Genomic DNA, 18809 nt, shown 5'->3' with positions numbered 1-18809 from the left:
ACGCCGGGGCATATCTTTTCTGCACTGAACATATGCAAGAGTCATAAGAGGAATACAAATCGTCCAATACCCTATTCACGTGGCCCAAAGAGTTAACCACGGCGGAGATAGGCTGCCAAATAAATCCACCCACCTCCCCGGCGGTGATTGTTTCAGCCAAGAGCGGAGAGCCAATTAGTTTCACCCAGCAACTCGCTTGTCGCGTGAATATGATTCCCTTCGCCGCCATCGACCGGTTTCTCGGAGGGCGCAAGGCCAAGGAGGCCCACACACGGTGACTACTTAAGCCATCCAAATTATTTCGCCCGACGAAATTTTCATATCACGTTCTGATATGCAGTATTCGTGGAATTAATGCTCGCTTTAGATACTCTCCTTCGGACCCTTGGAATACACTCCTCGGTTAGGGAGGATAAACTGGTTTGCCGCAACTGAACCACAACCATTCGAAAAGAAGTTCCAACTTTGCGACCAAGGTGGCTCCCATCACCTTTTTAAAAGTAGCCCGAAGGCGTAAATCAGAGGAGAGTCGTTTTAGAACTACCTTCCCCGTGCGAAGAAGAACGCTGCTCGCAACGAAAGCGTCGTGGCAGTGAGGTAAAAAAATGCTACAGAGGTTGGGACAAGGCCCAGAACGAAAAACTGCTCAACTAATTCAATTTAAAAGCGGAAAACTGCCTGTTTGTCAATTACATAAATTTAACCTCATTCACCCAGAAAAGAAAATACTGTGTTCTTCTACATATGTTTTATTATACATGACCTGGGTTTCGACTAACGAAGCCATCATCAGGACTTTGTTAGTCGAAACCTAGGTCGTGTATGATAAAATGGAAGATATGTTGTAGAACAAGTATTTTCTTTTCCGATGTGAATCGCTTCGACAATGTGACGCCTCAAGCCATTCTACTCATTCACCCGGGTTGCAATATTTTTTTCAATACAAATGTGTACGCGATTTCAGGAGAATCGGAAAGCAATATGGCAACACCATCACGCTTGGTGCGCTTTCCAAAATACAGATCTGGTGAAAATATTAATATTAAAACGCCTACTTCTTGACTGATACGGATAAATCTACCATATAAATATTGCTAGGACGTTAGGACTCGTGGGTTTTGGAATTTCACAAACACAACTATCTTTTAGAAAATTTGGGGCATCACGAGTTGCATTTATATTTGATGATTCCACACCTCAACCTTCAGATGCCATTCCCTTGACACGTTCGACATTTTCCTAAAGAAAGCCGAAATATTGTATATGTTACAAAATCACCGAAAAAGCTCACCTTAAGGGTCTCAACGCGAGAGTCAAAACTCCCCAGCTCACTACGAAACCTAGAACACTACGTCGTAAGGATCAAGGAGCACCAATAGGGAGAAGTTTCGCCATACAGCTGTTACGGCAGATCAGATAGATGCATCCTCGATTCTCGCGTACGTCACAGCCCGCTAACGAGGTCAGAATAAATTAATATACAAAAGTTTAAAGTTACCCTGAAGAAAAATTTCAATTTTCATTGCAAATGACACTCATTCCAAGAGTTTCAATGCCTTTTTGCTAGGGTAACTCGCGAAGGCATTGAAACGTTTTTAAGTATAAGGAAAGAAATCCCAACAGAATTCACACATATGACAGGACAAACATTCAATTGGAATTGTTACAAAAAATTATTTTCAAACCCCTCAGTCAATGAGTAAAGCTATCACATTCATACATGAACATCACGTTCACTCTTCAGCCCGGCGTGATACTTGAGGTTCATATCATCTCATTCCGATTTCTCTGCGGTGTGGAATTGACACCTTCAGGACGAGGGAATGTGTGTTCCTTTCCCTGTGGCGCATTCAGTTACCGAGAAAGATTTGGTACGCCCCCAAACCATCACAGGGTTTAGCTACTTACATCGAAAGGCACCACCTGGACTAAAAACGGAGCCCAACATTCGCCCAACAACAGCCGAACTTTCCTCCCAAAAGCCTACAACCATTATTTCGAGAAAAATTAACCCGACACGTCATCAGCTGGCTTTGGTTCCATGAAGGAAAAACCCAGCCCCTCGAAGTTGGCTGCACATGGTATACACATGTCATGTCCTAGCTGTCTAAGTTTTAACTCCCACCTATTTTGGGAGTTCAAAATAGCTGAAGAAAATATAATATTATGTGGAAAGTTCAGAGAATATCATGCAAAGATTTGGTGCCCATCGAATCTTTTAGTTAGAGGACCAAGAATAATGAAAATAATAACCGCCAGAATATCACAAATAATTAAGAAAAAAAATCGCAACCTAATTTTAAAAACTGCGACGGGAGCTGCTCTAGTCTAGAATAGAACAGAGCAGGACAATACGAATTTTGAAAAGCTCAAAACGTTCGAGTTTTGACACACTACCTCGCGCCTTTTATACATATTTGTTGCATTTCACAAGAGAAATGAATCTATGCGATAGGCTTAATTTAAGCGCTATTGTTCCTCTCTCATCCTTCATTTCCAACAAATATGAGTTTAAAAACTTACAAGTATACTCGTTTTCAATGCTAAAATTTCTTATGCATTCCCCTTGTTTTCATTCATCCTATTTCATTAAAATCACTGCATAAAAACAATTGACTACATCCCAGTAATTACACAGCAAATGACACGAGTCCTTAAAACTTATACTTCATGGTCTGGTGGCGGCTAGAACGATATTTACTATGCATATGTACCTATTTCAAACATTCAACGACTCGCCATAATATTTCCTATTTTTTAATATTATTTCTCTTTACGAGGTTAACAGCCTTTGGCTCCATAATCACATGGAAGTACACCGTATCTGTGGGCACAGTGGGTTTTTAACTTTCCACAACGGTCGTATATGGAAATCGCAGCAGGAAATCCCAATGCAAGACTACCATCACCCGGCCTTTACTAACTGAAGAAAATAATACATGTGAAACTGGCAACCGTTCGTGACGGCAAAGGGTATACGGGAAAGGTGACATGCTCTAGCGGATGGAATATTAACCGCTTCAAAATCAAGTCGGTAAGCAATATTTGAGGAAATATTAATATCATGGATGAAGTATACCAAGGAAAACAACCATCACATTTGATTGGCGAGTAAAATGAACGAATACATAAAATGAGATCATAGCATAGGAAAGTTCTCCCTCTCTTTATTCCACAGAAGGATACTGGCAAAGATCTGAAGTCATTATCTTTTAGAAAAGGGCTAAAAAATGGAAAACTGCTAACAAAACAACAAACAGACATAGTTCGTTTGAAATGATATAGCTGGTCAGGTAGCGTGTTTATAACAGCTAACTGAATGAAAAAGAATCGTCAATGCACATGGAATGTTTACCACAAATCCTCGAGGTTCATGGGTGCTGAGTTAACAGTGAATTTGCTTAAACAGTAACTATGTAAAGGCTATTACGTATACCAACAACCTCCACTGTTATCAATAATCACTCAGTGGCCCATTCATAATTTGAAAAGCATTAATTACGCTTATACCTGGGCGATAGTACTTCATGTATCAATTTATTGCCTGTGTATTGCTCTAATTATTTAAAATATTAAATAATTACTACACAATTAATTATTTACACTAGACTTAAAAGCGCAATTTTAGGCATAACATGCCGAAATATTCATTAGTATCATATTTTTGGAACGATACAAATAGTGGAATAATGGTAACAACCTATGACGGCCCCCTTATAGAATTGATTAAGATTACTACGTGCATCACGTTTGCCATTAATTAGCACTACTCTAAATAAGATATACCATTGAAAATTTTAATAGAACCTGATGCGAATTTATAATGCATGCAAATTTCGACCGCGTATGCCGAACGAATCAAACTAATCCAGAAAATAAAAAAAAGACATTAAGAAATTTTCCTTCAAAGGAAACGGAAAAATATGCAGATGACAACGGCGTTATCAGCAAGTAAATATTTAGTTTCCGTTCGCCTGATCATGATATTACCGAAGTTCAAAAATTTTCAAACAAATTCTAACAATTATTTAGGCATTTTAAATGGAAGGCTTATTTCATGGAGGAAACTTAAAATCCGCTGAAAATATATATTGAGCAACTCTCATTAGAGAAGCAGGCCAGATAAAGAAATTATGCATTTATAACCTGGTTACTCAGGGAATCAAAATTTCGTACTTCGAGAATTGACAGTTAAAAAGACCAGGACGACGACAAGGAAATATTCTGCAATTGAGCAGCCCAAGGGCTAATTTATCAACGATACGGATGTGATTCGTGTGTCGCTGGCCATTGGGAAATTGGCCCCTGATCGTCGAAAAAAATGAAAGACCAAAGATAAATCGCAGCTGCTATCAGGATACAATAAATAAAAGAGTAACCTGAGTGTTTCCTCTGAAATGGAAAACTTTTCAGGGTAATTCCGTACTGAAAAACCATTTTATAGTCTCCCTCCTTCACACGCACGTCTCAGTAAGCACGGCCGACAGTGAAACGGCTCGATGTTGTGCAAGTCTCACATTAAAGAGTGTAAGTAAGGCTGCTTAAAGGTCCGATCGTATACGTCCCCTGCTATTCTCATTTCACAGAGCCAACCACTTCCAATCGTCGTAGTTTAAATAGCTGTCTACTTAGAAAAGGCAGACGGGCCCCTAAGAGTTTTTGGTTCGCGAGAAAAATTATCACTGCAATTGATATCAACTCTGCCTCAGCCTTATGGACGGGGGTGAGTCGAGTGCCCATGCATCATGAAATTTTTAAATGACGGACGAAGACGTTGTGACCAAAGTACTTAAAAGATACCTGGACTCCATTTTTTCTTCTGAGGGAACTTTCTTATTTCTGCTTTAATATATTTGTCATCTGTGAAAACAGCGCAAGGCAGAGGGGTAGGAAAATACGACGGCTACAGGCCTGGCCTTCGCACATACCCAAGCGAAACATGACAAGGAGCACACCTACGCACTTGTAAAAGAGTACGAGCGTGACAACATATTGGGGAAACATGCCACCACTAGCGATTACGATACTTAATTATATGACATTGCTTTGCCCCACTGCTCGCCCTTTCTAGTTAAGAATTGCGGCACCTTGCCTCAGCCTGCTCGGATGCTGAGCTGTGAACCCCGCGGGACTACACCATAGAGATGTCGGTGCCAGAGTGGCGCCCAAAGGGAGCGGATACTCTTGATGCCATAATATTCCCATTGGGTCCCGAGATCAATATCTTATCCGGGCGATCGCCCGCGTTCTTTCATGCCAATCTGCCTTCAGCACCAATCTACGTCAGCGAAGCGGCCACCTCCGCAAAATCGGAGATGCCACGCCCCCAGCCAGCGACTGCCAAGTGCCGGATGCACACCCCGCCCTTCCCCCTCCGACCCGGATTCTTGAATCACGGAAGGGCTCAGCGAAACCCCGGGGACTCTTGAGGGCGCCCCCCCTCCTCCAGTCTCCCATTGTCTCGCACCCCTCCCCCCAACTCGCCAGGGCATCTTCCGTCCTCGAGGGAGTGGGGCGGTGCCCGCGACACGCGGAACTTCCTCCGGCTGCGATTGCCCACGACATTGATTTTCTGGGCTCTTCACTTTAGTGAGCACGTTTAATGCATTTGAAATTACCATGCCACCCGTGAATTTGAAGAATACGGCATTGCTCAACTCTTGGAACTTTGCCGACGGGATTGGATGCAACGGAATGCTTTACCGCGAGGGAGTGAAGGCAAAACAGATTTGAAAAAGTAAGACTAATCGCCTGGCCTTACATTTCTCAACGAGTGGGACACGGCATCGGTTCGAGAAGGGACGAGGTACTTCGCCCTGTCATCCGCGTCGCCATTCTCCGTAGATTCCTCGACCACACTTTCGCACAGCTAGAATCAAAGAATTTCTGTTGTGTGCGAGTACGCTCTGTGTCCTCGACCATGATTCAACCATCGGGGAAAGCATGCTGAATTTGAAAAGCTTCGATTTCATGGCCCTGGTTTTATCGTGGTTTCACCGAAAAGCATTTTTTGCGTCAAATAAGATACGCAAGCTTATACGTGTATAAACGTATTTTATTTAAATGCACATTGCATTTGTGAACATTAATTTGCACTGTCTGCCTACGGTGAATATCTACACAATTAGACTCGTCAGCAACAGAATTTCTTCGACGCCGACGCTTCGATGGGCTGTTGCGGTGATGGATCTAGCATTAGATTCAAAATGGAAAGATATTTCTTGTACTTGTGAAATATAACGAATCAATTAAGAGCAGCCTTACACAAAATAATAGCTTCTATAAATTCAGAAATTCAGACAAGGAAAGGAGATACATTGCTATTTATCCATTAAGTGGATTAATTTTTCATGCATTATTTAATAAATATTAACATTAATGAACATTAAATAAAAGAAAGACTTTGGTAAGGTGACAAACTTCGACCGCACTCCGGATAACGTCGAGAAATTTCAACTTGCGAACAAGGCACACCGTAGTACCTTTTTTGAAAGAAATGATAGCGGACACAATCTAAACTGACGTCATTTAAATGATGAACAAGATTTCGATATCAATCTAAATATATCAAACCTCACCTGCGGCCGTGAGCTAAAGGAAATGTTGATTGCACTTGTCCAGACTTCCGCAGCGCACCTACACGTATGTACTATCCTTACTTGTAGCCATCAGCCCAGCCGGGGCGTGAAGCGGGTCAGAGCATGAGGAGATTCAAGGGGTGTTAGTTAAGGAATGAAATAGCCCACTCCCTACAACGTTTTAGTACTCCACACATTACGTCACGTACATCTCATCCACGTTAATGACACTGCATTTAGAATAAAGAACATCAAGCAAGTCTTATATCCGGCGAATATTCAGGCAGAAGATTAATTGTATGCCATTTTAAACACACAAAGTCAATAGATTGATGAAAAATGGATGCTGGAGATATATTGGTACGTGAAAGGATGTAGTATGCCGTGTAAATTGAAAATGTTGGGTAAACGGTGAAGAGGGAGGGAAATAAAAGAAATTTATCACGGAATGAGGGCTCCATTAAGTCATTCTCTCGCTCGCTTTCTGTCCTCCCAAGCCTATTGTCATCTTGGGAGGACAAAAAGCGAACGAGAGAATGACTTAATGGGGCATAATTATAAACAATAACAGAATAAATAATATTGGTAGTAGCCAACTGGAGCACATTTGGAGACATGATGTCAATTGAGGGTAAATGCGTCTAAAACGAAGGACTTATATCTCATGGGGGGAATCGAAAGAATGGCTGCAAAGTGAGTGCCAACCGCGAGCCAGAAGAACCCGTGGATGATTTCGTATACCTTGCCAGGACCATTACGAAAGATGGTGTGAGAAAGAAAAGATGGAGAGGCGCACGAATCCGGGCAGGAAGGTAGCTGACAGTAAGTGAAGTGTATACTATGTGCAATACATACATATATATTCATGTGCATAAAAAAACCATAAACACAGTAATCAACCCGAAGGTCGTTTTGGTAGGTGATGGTAGAGTTCACCCAGTACTAAGCGCGACGGCGTGTGAAAATCACACATCAGGGTAGGGGGGCCAGTTCCTTTCCCTGTGACGGTTATTGTTTCCCAGGAAGATCTGGTACCCGAAAAATCACATAGCTTGGGTGTCAAGAGGGGCTTGCCGAAATCGAATTACGAAACGAAATTGAACTTACGAAAAATAAATCGAACCCGGGCCTTACGATCAGTAGTCCAACGCTCTACCCCTGGACTACCGCGACCCTCTACATACATATATATATATATATATATATATATATATATATATATATATATATATATATATATATATATATATATATATATATATATATATATATATATATATATATATATATATATATATACATTCAAACACGAAATGCCGCCAAACGGCGAATAAATACTCATATATACAGAAACAGATATAAGGAAAAGGGATAGGAACACATATAAAGGACGAACACAATAAAGGTGGGGAAGGCGGAATCGAACGGATCACAAGAGTAAAAATATCTCCTCAACCGGGACTCGAACACCGGATCTTTCCACTTGCCGGGCGGATGCTCTTAACCACTTGAGCTATCGAGGATAGTCAATTTACTCTGAGATCCGTGGGTCTAATATGTCGCCAAGCGCCCCGATTCTTTCACGCCATCTCTTGGCTGAAAGAATCGGGGCGCTTGGCGACATATTAGACCCACGGATCTCAGAGTAAATTGACTATCCTCGATAGCTCAAGTGGTTAAGAGCATCCGCCCGGCAAGTGGAAAGATCCGGTGTTCGAGTCCCGGTTGAGGAAATATTTTTACTCTTGTGATCCGTTCGATTCCGCCTTCCCCACCTTTATTGTGTTCGTCCTTTATATGTGTTCCTATCCCTTTTCCTTATATCTGTTTCTGTATATATGAGTATATATATATATATATATATATATACACACACACACATATATATATATATATACACACACACACACACACACACATACACATATATATATACATATAAGTAAAACTTATGAAAGGGAACAGCCTTAGCAGTGAATTAAAATGTACCCCTCTCTACATTACATTACGGAAGCGAAACTTGGGTATGTCAGAATAATAATCAATGTCGATTAATTGCGGTGGGTATGGTGCACTTGAGCTGTTTTTGTGGCATCCATAAGAGACAGTTACATATCTATGTATTTCTACCTGCGGATTGGAAGCTCTGGTTACAGAGAGGGACGAGAGAAGTGTGCTTTGGTCGTTTGGTCATGACGAGACAATGGAGTTTGAGCCTCTGGGGCAGAGGTGAGCGGTACGTTTTACGTGGAAGTCCTCGAAAGGCCGCGGAAAAGAGTGCGAAGCGTCGGTAAGAAGCTGTTCGCCAACTGGAGGCTGAACCACGACAATGCGCCGTCCCACACCGCCTTCATCGTGACCGAGTACCTGGCCAAGCACAAGGCGACAACGCTGCCCCAGTCGCATGTTACAGCCCCGATGTGGCTCCGAGGGTCATATTTCTGTTCCCAAGAATAAAAAGGAGCTGAAAGGGTAACATTTTGGAGCACTGGGTGATGTCAAAGAGACCGCGACGAGATGTCTCAAAGAGGTTCCCGTCGACGCCTTCCAGGAAGCGTACCGCGACTGCCAGAGGCGCTTGCATATTTATGTCGATGCACAAGGGTGCTCTTTTGAACAATTTTAGTGATTTCTACTTCGATCCACAATATTTTTTTTCCTCGGGAATTATTCTGCTCATTTTTGGGACAGGCCCTATGACGGAGGCAGAAGAAGTATGTGTGCAAGTATTATGGAAGTGTTATGGGAAAGAAGACAAATTGTTTCAACTGCCAAGCAGTCCTCTCCAAAGAATGAATGAATTTTTCCCATAATAATTATACGGCCGTAGTTACCGTTCCTGTAAATTCATAGTATGGAAGTGCGCGAAAGTATGGAAGAAATCAATGAAAATAGGTGAACTACGTGAAATAACTCGCATGGAGCATGAACAAGGAAGAATCAAACAACTTTGCGTTTCCACATGATAGAATTTTTAAACTCTAGTTTCACTACACGGTAGCGTGTACACAAATACAGAGATGGTGCTACAAGTGGAGAAAAACTAATCTCCCAAAACAATTCTGTTCGGTGGAAACGCAAAGTTACTTCATTCTTCCTTATTCATTGCAATGGAATTCCACAAGTATCAGCCTCGACAATCTCTCACATGGGGCACATCTGAGTTTGCCCACCCCAAAAGGTGTGTAGGGTAAATATGCATGTATTAAAGACGTTCAATAAGCTAATAGAATTAACTGGGCCCATTAATACATGGCGAAGAAAAGACAAACACAATGAGAATTATTAAGGTAAAAAATACAGGAGTCTTGTCCTTTTCCTCGCACAGAGGGCTAAACGGTTTCGATTTCAAGTAAGAAACATTTAAGAGGATTGATTTGCATGAAAAGGACGCATTTTTAACTTTAAATAATTTGAAAGTTCGTCCAGTTCAATGCTTTGGCCCCGCCCAGCCTAAGGATAACGCACTCTACACAACTTTCAACAACAAGAATTATCAATCATCGCCTGAAAATGTAGTCGGTAAATTTCAAAGATATTTTCCGTTTTTTGAAACGACATTTTACGAAAACTCAAAAATATGGCAGGATCCACTGATAGTCACAGGAGAGAAACGAAAGCTCAGACTTCATATTCCGAAGTCTGGTATGCCGACTGACTTGGGGACTCTCGACTAAGTGTACATATTTACGTATGTTAAACCGCACACACATGGCTCACCTTTGTCCTGGACTGGTATCCTCATGAAAACTGGAAAACAAGGCGGTAGAAGTCTCATTCTGATACTTGGAAGAACACGTTTTCCAACGGGTATCTTATTACAGCAGTGGTTATTAGAGTAAACCGGCTAAAAATATCATCTACGTGGTTGGGGATGGGTGGACATTTGAGTCAAAAAACATTTTTTGAGAGCGGACGAAGGGTGAAGAGAAAACAAACGTCAGAATTAGCCAGCTCTACACTGAAGAGCCTAAGAGGGCCACGGTTCGACGTCCCATACAAAGGAAGGCGTACTTCACTAAAAAGTGCAACCTACTGCACTTGGTGATCGCTAAAGCATGAACAATACGTATCATCGGGAGTTGAACCCTGGCCCTCGGAATTGGAAGCTTACATATACTCTTGCCACAGCACAATTTCATAATTCTATTGCCACAAGATGATGTTAAATTTGAAACATAATCAACGTGGGCGCGGCGGAAACTAATCCCTGTGTGATTTCCAATTATATGAACGCTCATTTTATTTTCATTACGTAACAAGAGACAGTTAACAGAGTCGAGCTATTTGTTTCGGAAATATAGGCATACATGGAGAAATTTTCACTAGGTTCCATAGAGAACCGTTCGGGGGTAGTTTCCGCCGACATTAGCCTTTAACCAAGCCTTATTGCATCAACTGTGGGGTTCCACGATGCTTAGCCATTTAAAATGCACTCATTTACTCCATATACGATCACCATTTTGACGAAACTTAAGTCCATTGCCTCGACAACAATGGTATGAACTTTTAATGTTCTCAATTAGATACCCAGAGCACGGTATGGAAGTATGATTAGCTTGAGCCCCTTCAAACCAAAGCCATGGGAAAACCAAAATAACTAGTTAATACACTTCCGTAAGATAAATGTGGTCATTCAATGAACTGTTATGGCTTACCTTTGATGGTAGCAGTCCTTTTGCAATTGTACAAAATAGCTAGTTCACCTAACACTTTTCCCGGTGATAAAGTACTCAGCAACTTTCCATCCCTCGAAACTTCCACCTGGCCCTCTGGAAAGATAAACAAAAACAGAAGGGTTAAGTTTAATGACATCGAAGGCTGAACGATCTTGAGCACTTAAAAGAACACATGAACAATTGCAGTTGCAGCAACCGCACACTGATGGACAAATGTTGGGAAAGTATAAAAAAAAAAGATCCAACGGAGAATTAGAGGGTACCTGTACGAGTAGGGTTACGAAAGAAACAAAGTAAGCCCAACAATTTCCACCAATCACCTTCACAATTTTGAATTGATTCCCAAAACCCTCGCAATGTAACAATCAGGGTCACGGGTAAGCATTTTCAGGAACTGAAATTACGTGGCTCGTGACCTATACATATTGCGAGAGTAAAGAGGAGGAATCGCTCACTATTTATCCCTGCCCCGATTCCCACCCCCGCTGCATGTCGAAAGAGGCAGATGTGCCAGTCGCTCCCTCTTTTCCAATTCTAACTTTCCCTCACTCCCCTACCAGTCTCCATTCTAAATCCTCACTCTCCATCCTGCCCAATCTTCCCCGCCAACAAACATAGGCACGCCACTCGACCCCTTTGCCCGACACGAAGAAGTATTAATATAAACAGGGTGTATTTGCCCGTTTCCTCAAAGACGCCTCACTGAAACCCTACGTGCACTACACTGCAAGAGGAGCAAAATACCTGCAAATATGACTTATGCATTTCATTTATTTACTATAACCACATACATTTGCATAAACAACTTAGATCTAACATTTAATTAGATCATCCAGTAATTTCGCTTTTGTTGAAGTTGAAATTGGTTTTGCTTTAGGCACGAGTATTATTGCTGAAATTTTTATTTGGCCCAAAGCTCAGGTTTACACCGAAAACGGCTTTCTTTTAAGAAATAAAATCGAGAGTATACTTTTAACAAATAACTTGAGTAATACTTTCATTTTTTAAAGTATTGATGGATGGAAGATATTATTGTAGGTAGGCTACCATCCAAGGTAAGTTATGGATGGAAATAGACAGAACATCACTTAGCTTCGTCTAAAAAAACAATGTGGCATCCCCACACTAAGTTTAACTCTTCTTCAATCCAGCATACTTTCCATTTCCCTTCATTCCATCCAGCCTACCTATTCTTTTCCTCCTCCTAACTCGCTTGCCTTTTGTTCTCCCCTCTATCACGGTATTTAAGAATTAAAACGCCAAACAAAATGCTCTGCATCCACTTTTCTTCCCTCCTTCCGAAAAAGTATACGCACTGAAATGCCTTCGTACATTACATTTACGTTACCTACCTACCGATGTACATGAAGTCTAAACTCGGAAGCACATGAAAACGTGGCGGCCTAAAAGGTCAATTCTCCCATCAATAGAGCCGCTTGCTCTCCGTGTCAGCCCTCCCCGTCTCCTGCGACGAAGCGAGGCTTATTATTTACGTCAAAGCCCCGGAGGGCATTTCAATTCCTGCTTCTCCTTGTCCCTTAACTGAGTGAAAGGCTGATTTACGAGGGTAAACCTTTTTACCAATAATTATTTCACAGTCCATTCCATTAAAGTTACCACAGTAATTAAGATTTTACAGTCCACAGTGAACAACACACCATATGTCAAAGTTTCTGATTAGAAATCTCGAAAAAAAATCCTTTGGCGAGTTCTCTGAAGTCTCAGGATTTAGTCAAGTTAAATCTAGCGATATCATATAGGGCGGAGGCTTATACACAACCTCAATGCATTTATAAACCGCACTTGTAATCCCTCAGCTCAATCTGCATTTCGCTGTACGTAAAATACCAGCCCATCGGCGAACCGGTCTTAACTCCGCTACCCAAGCGTAACTCACAAAACTAAATAAAACGATTTGTGCGCGTGAAATTAAATGATGCAGGCGTGACAACGTAATTTTAAAGGATCCATCATAAAACAATTATCGTTTTCCTTAATACACGTTGCAAATGGAAGCAATTTAAAAGCTACCCGCCCAAATTAAAACGAAGTTAAAAAGATGCAATAGAATGATAACATCGGAGGTAGAGTGAGACGTTTTAACCCACTGCGGATATAAATCAATGTCTAGAAAAAGTAAGGAAGGAGTGTAATAAACATGGGCTTGCGGGCAATTAATTACAAGAGTGAATTAAATTCATGAGGAGATGTGGAAATACAACCAGTTCAATCACGTAAGCTGGTACTCGTGACCTAATCGCAGCACTAGTCGTGAATTTTGATCCATGCAAGAAATTCTTCAGATCCTTTTATTCCTCCCCCCCCCCACTTCGTCCCACGAAAAGAAAATCAGTGGCATAACTTCGGGAAGGTCAAAACCCAAAAATCGGGACGCACCGTCACAAACGAGCGCGCAGCTAGGACACTTCTCTTGAATATTCAACTCTTACCGTTCTACTCAATTCAAATCGTATCCGCACTTGGGCTCGCAAATGAATTCCCTTGCGTGAACTTTCGAACGAAACGCCTATCTCCTCTCAACACCGAGGTGACCTTCTTGAAGGTCCAAATCCATCGCGCAATAAAATAAAATTGCCAGCTCAGGCGAATAAACTCTCCCCTCTAATGCTCATCTCATTAACGCAATCTTAATGCCCAAAGCCGCTGTTCATTACGCAAACTATTCGGAAAAAGGTTGAGGGGATTGAATATTCACTAGAATAACGCACCGAGAACTTTCAAACGAATGCCAATCTTCTCTTCCCAACTACTATGCGTATCAAAATTACGCCTCCAATCGTGATCATGCGCACATGTTAATAATAATAATACTTTATTCATTTTGAAAAATGGTATAACCATATCAAATGCCGTCAGTATAAATATTACTTCATGTACAAGCATTAGTTCTTAAATGTGATGAAGATTGTCACAAAAGAATTCATTCAATGAGTAAAGTGGGCGAGCAAGTAACCAGGTATATACCCTACTCTTGAAACTCTGGATACAGTCCCATATCAACTGAGTAAGCAGACAGTTATACAGCCGTAGGTTCATATTATGAAATGTGTTGTAAGTTCATGACAATCTATAATAAGTAGTAATTAGATTCGCTTTACCTCTTTTGGGGTGGTTATGGATGTGAGATCTTAATTGGTAAGTTTCTAGATAAACGTTCACATGAATCGGAGCCTTAAATATTTATAAACTAAATACAGTCATGATTCCATGCCCAATAAAAAAAGGTTTGCAGGACTCACGAATGTCCGTAATTGCATTATTAAGCGACAATGGTCTAATAACATAGGAGAAGTGAAAAAAACAGTAGTTCAACAGAGAAAATCTAAATCTAAATTCACCTCTAAATGCAATGCACCGTAAAAGGCCCGACTTAGGTCTATAAGAGTATCAGTTTAGGAACTAATAGCCCAAGGAACGGGAATATAATCCACTAACAGATTCAAGTATGGCGTGTCATTCTATTTTAGTCTCACACTCTTCTCAACAAACCTGTTTGGGAATAAAGACGCCCTGTCCCGTTTGCTTTCCCCCATCACGGTGCTCCATTCTCAAATACGGAAAACAAGATATTTTGGTGCGTCCACCAGACGTATTTGTCCCCAAAACTTTTAGCAACCAAGCTAGTCGTTTAGGCTACTAGTACTGTCATATTGTTTTTCGTTTTTATTATCCGTGAATCACGTTTTTCACGAGTCTTTCCCAATTAACACCTTATGTTTCGTAAAATATAAGTATATATATGTTAATTTATTATTTTTTGAACTACGTAATATTTCCTTAAAACATGCTTAAAATGTAAAAAAAAAACTATTGCGGTCGATGAAAAGTTTTCTAATAATGTTTTTGACCTCGACTGCCATTTTCTGTGCGAAGAATTAATGGCGACCACGTCAACTATGAAGCAGAACGAGGGATACTTTCGATGCCTTGACGTAACGAAAGGATCTCTGCAAACGTCCACTCCTGCAGCCGTCCCGTAGCAACTGCCTTCGCTATCACTAGGCGTTTCCTTAGTGTCAATTCATTAACTGAATATTTATTTTCCAGGACAAAGTTCCTGAAAGACACGCCATGGGATACTAATTGATGAAACTGCATCTATCATTTCGTACTTTCGACCAAATTGTCGCCTAAAAAATGCATTTGACCACACTATATTTATTTACACAAGATCCACCAAATTTTCAAACCATTTCCCCTGTTCATAACAGTAATAAATAGTAGAAACGTAACACTGTAAACCATGTTACCTTCTTCTAAGCGAGTTAGCCTACATACAGTACATGTACTGTTTTGCATTCGCACTTGTTTAAAAATACAAGTAAGTGGGACATGTTGAGACGAGGAAGACTGCAAATAATAAAAAACACGACATGGGTGGACCGAATGATTAATGGATCAATCATTCGAAGACTGAAATGGTAAGTCTAATCATACGAGACTCGTCTCGCATGATCACGCATGTGACACGCTGGCAATAACATGGCACTGGATATATTAAGGGAAAACAGTTCACTGAAGTTTACAATTGAAGAAGTCTGAGAATGAAAGAAAAACCGAAGTATTCCAGGGATGAATAGATAGATAGATAGATAGATAGATAGTGGTCTTTATTTGGGCGAAATTGAGACCAAATGGTCCCTTCTTCCATTTAACCCATCGTCATATACATATTATATTAGCCATTAAACTTATAAATACAGTCATATGTACACATAAATACATATAGACAGACATCAATTCATTAACACAGATTTGCACATCGAAAAGAAAACAGTATATACATATATATAGACACACACATACACATACATACACATACACACACATACATACCTATCATACACATACCTACACATATACATACATATCCACACACACATACACATACACACATAAACATACATACATGCATTCATACACATACATAAATACAAACATAAGTACGCACATACACACCCATACATACATACATATACATATATAAATTAAGAATACACCTACATATACTCAAATTAAATGACAGTGAAGTCAACAGTACAATAAAATGAGGAAAGTCTGAGCAAAGAATGAGGTTTGTGGGAAAAGCTAGGGAGAGCGTGGCATTGCTCAACTAGTAAAAACCCACGCAGGAAAAACACCCACGAAGAGAAGGGGGGTGTGAAAAACCTGCGAAAACCCTATTACTTAGAGGAAAGATACATGTACATTGTAACAATCATTTTTACAGAGTATACATATTATTAAGTTACTGAAATTGAAATGGAGAAATTAAATACATTGACAACACAAGCGGAGTAATGAGAAGCGTGATGTTTCTAAAAATAATTACGCAAACTCCTACCGCTTGAGATGACAAAACAAAAAGCAGGGTAAAAAACAAAGTAGACACAGTGATCTGTATAACAGCTGAGTGGAATGACGGAGGGATACTGGTTAAGTTAAGTACCTGAGGAAAATGAACTTGTGAAGTGCTCTTCTAAATGTTGTTGTTGATGAAGAGTTTTTTATGTCATCTGGGAGAGAGTTCCACAGACGGCATGCTGTAACATGAAAAGATTTGTGATAGATTTCCGTGCGATGGTGTGGGACAAGAAGTTTGTTATTACCCCTGGTATTTCTGTTGTGGATTGAGTTGATGAAGAGGAAGTTTTTGTATAGATAATTAGGGGTGTGCTTTGAAAGTATTCCGTAGAGAAGTGAAAGAATATGTAAATGCCTGCGGCCTTCTAGCTTTAACCAGGATATTCTATTAAATGAGTCGGAAATATGATCGTACTTCCTAAGATCACATATGAACCGCACACAGGAATTATGGGTCTTCTGGAGTTTGGTTTTTAGTTCGCCTGAAAGGTCTTGGTATACTACATCACAGTAATCAAAGTGGGGTATGAGAAGAGTGGACACAAGAAGCATCTTTAAGGAGGGGGGAGCAATGTGCTTTAACCTTTTCAGTGAATGCAGGGATGAGTTAATTTTTCTGCAGATAGCAATTGCATGATCAGTCCAAGATAATGTTTCATTTATGGTTAAGCCTAAATTATTTACTGTCCTTAGGTATGGTATGATAGATCCTTGCAATTTTAGTGGTGGTAGTTTATCAATACTTATTTTAGAATGTATTTTATGGTATCCAATTATGATGGACTGACTTTTGATTGGGTTTATTTTCAATAAATTTTTTATTCCCCATAGTGACAAAGCAGCCAGATCTGCATTAATTTCGTTTATAATTGTAGGTAGGTCTTGAAGGCGGGAATGGTGATATATTTGTAAATCATCGGCATAAAGGTGATGATTGCAATTTAAAATGCATTTACTAATATCGTTTATATACAGGGAAAAAAGCAAAGGTCCAAGAATGGATCCTTGTGGAACACCCCTGTGTATTTGAAGCCAGTTAGAGGATGAATTAGGTGTAGTGACACTTTGGAATCGGTTACTTACATACATTACTTATGAATAGGGAGAACTGAATGGTTGAAGGCGTGACGATTAGAAATAGAAGGATTGACAGAGGAAAGGATAGCTTCGACTTTGGAAACAAACTAATCCTAGCAGTGATGAGTGGCCGATGACGACAATTGGTTCATGAGGGGATTTCCATAAATGTCGTCACATCCAAACGGAGAGAAATCAGTTTGTGCGAAAAACAAACACTAAGAAGCAAAAAAGAAAGGATTCCATAAGAAAAGCACCAAAAATTTGCACGATAAACATGAGCGATACCAAAAAAAAACGATTCTCCCACTTCAGCGCACGGAAGGGCCTATTATGCTCTTTTAAAATTGCCCCAACCTTGAAACATTAGAGAAACAGTTGTGCCTTGGGAAAAATGCTGACATTTTTAACCAAGTCTGACATGGGGAAGGCACAAAAGGTCAAAAACGTGTGACGCAATATAGAGGTGGCCCAATGCAGTGCAGTATCATCAGTTCCCTCGGTTTGTGCACAGCAGTTAAACCAAGGTGGTGGTGATATAGTTTCGACGAGGAAAAAGTTTGCTAATTAATGATGCCCTTGAAATTAAGAGGATCAGGTCTCGACAGCTTCACCCTGGCGAAAGGGACAAGAATCCTTCGCTCACGCAATGCGCTGGGAAAACCAAAGCCACATATCTCGTTCTGATTAAACTCACAAAGGCAGCAGACCGCCGGTTAGTGCGCAAGTGAATATCACTGGCTTTTTTCTCAAAGTATAAGACCTGGTAATAGTTTTTTTTTACCGTCATCCGTCCTGGAGTAGCAGACTTCAATGTTGGTGATAGAATTTCGTTGTGATATTCAGATAACAAAAACGTTGGCCACACCACCCGCTTCGTGCCACGGATCCCTCGAAATATCTTCCAATTCTGCCCATTTGGTCTTTCCCCGGAGAAGTACTTGTACCGCGCGGCCCTCTCCAAGCACCGCGTTTCAAAAATAAAAAAAAGACCCCTCACCCCACCCACTCTCGTCGTCGCGAGTGGGTGTTAATACTAAAGTTGATACTCTCGCGAGTGAACTAGTTATAACGGTGCACTCACTCAAGG

The 18809-nt window shown here is 40.6% G+C and overlaps 1 protein-coding gene across 2 annotated transcripts in view; it reads right to left on the bottom strand.

Annotated features, from left to right (window-relative positions):
- The window catches only part of for (cGMP-dependent protein kinase for), a 175603-nt gene that overhangs the window by 38396 nt on the left and 118398 nt on the right, over positions 1–18809 (bottom strand). For both annotated transcript variants that reach the window (XM_071582842.1, XM_071582843.1), the window contains one exon: positions 11237–11350. In XM_071582842.1, the coding sequence (XP_071438943.1) occupies positions 11237–11350 (114 nt within the window). The remainder of the gene's footprint in view (positions 1–11236; positions 11351–18809) is intronic.

Source organism: Hetaerina americana, unplaced genomic scaffold (genome assembly GCF_022747635.1).
Source record: "Hetaerina americana unplaced genomic scaffold, ioHetAmer1.1.p SCAF_12, whole genome shotgun sequence".
NCBI lineage: Eukaryota > Metazoa > Arthropoda > Insecta > Odonata > Calopterygidae > Hetaerina > Hetaerina americana.
The sequence above is the reverse complement of the archived record's forward strand: the minus strand, read 5'-3'. Positions and strand labels throughout refer to the sequence as shown.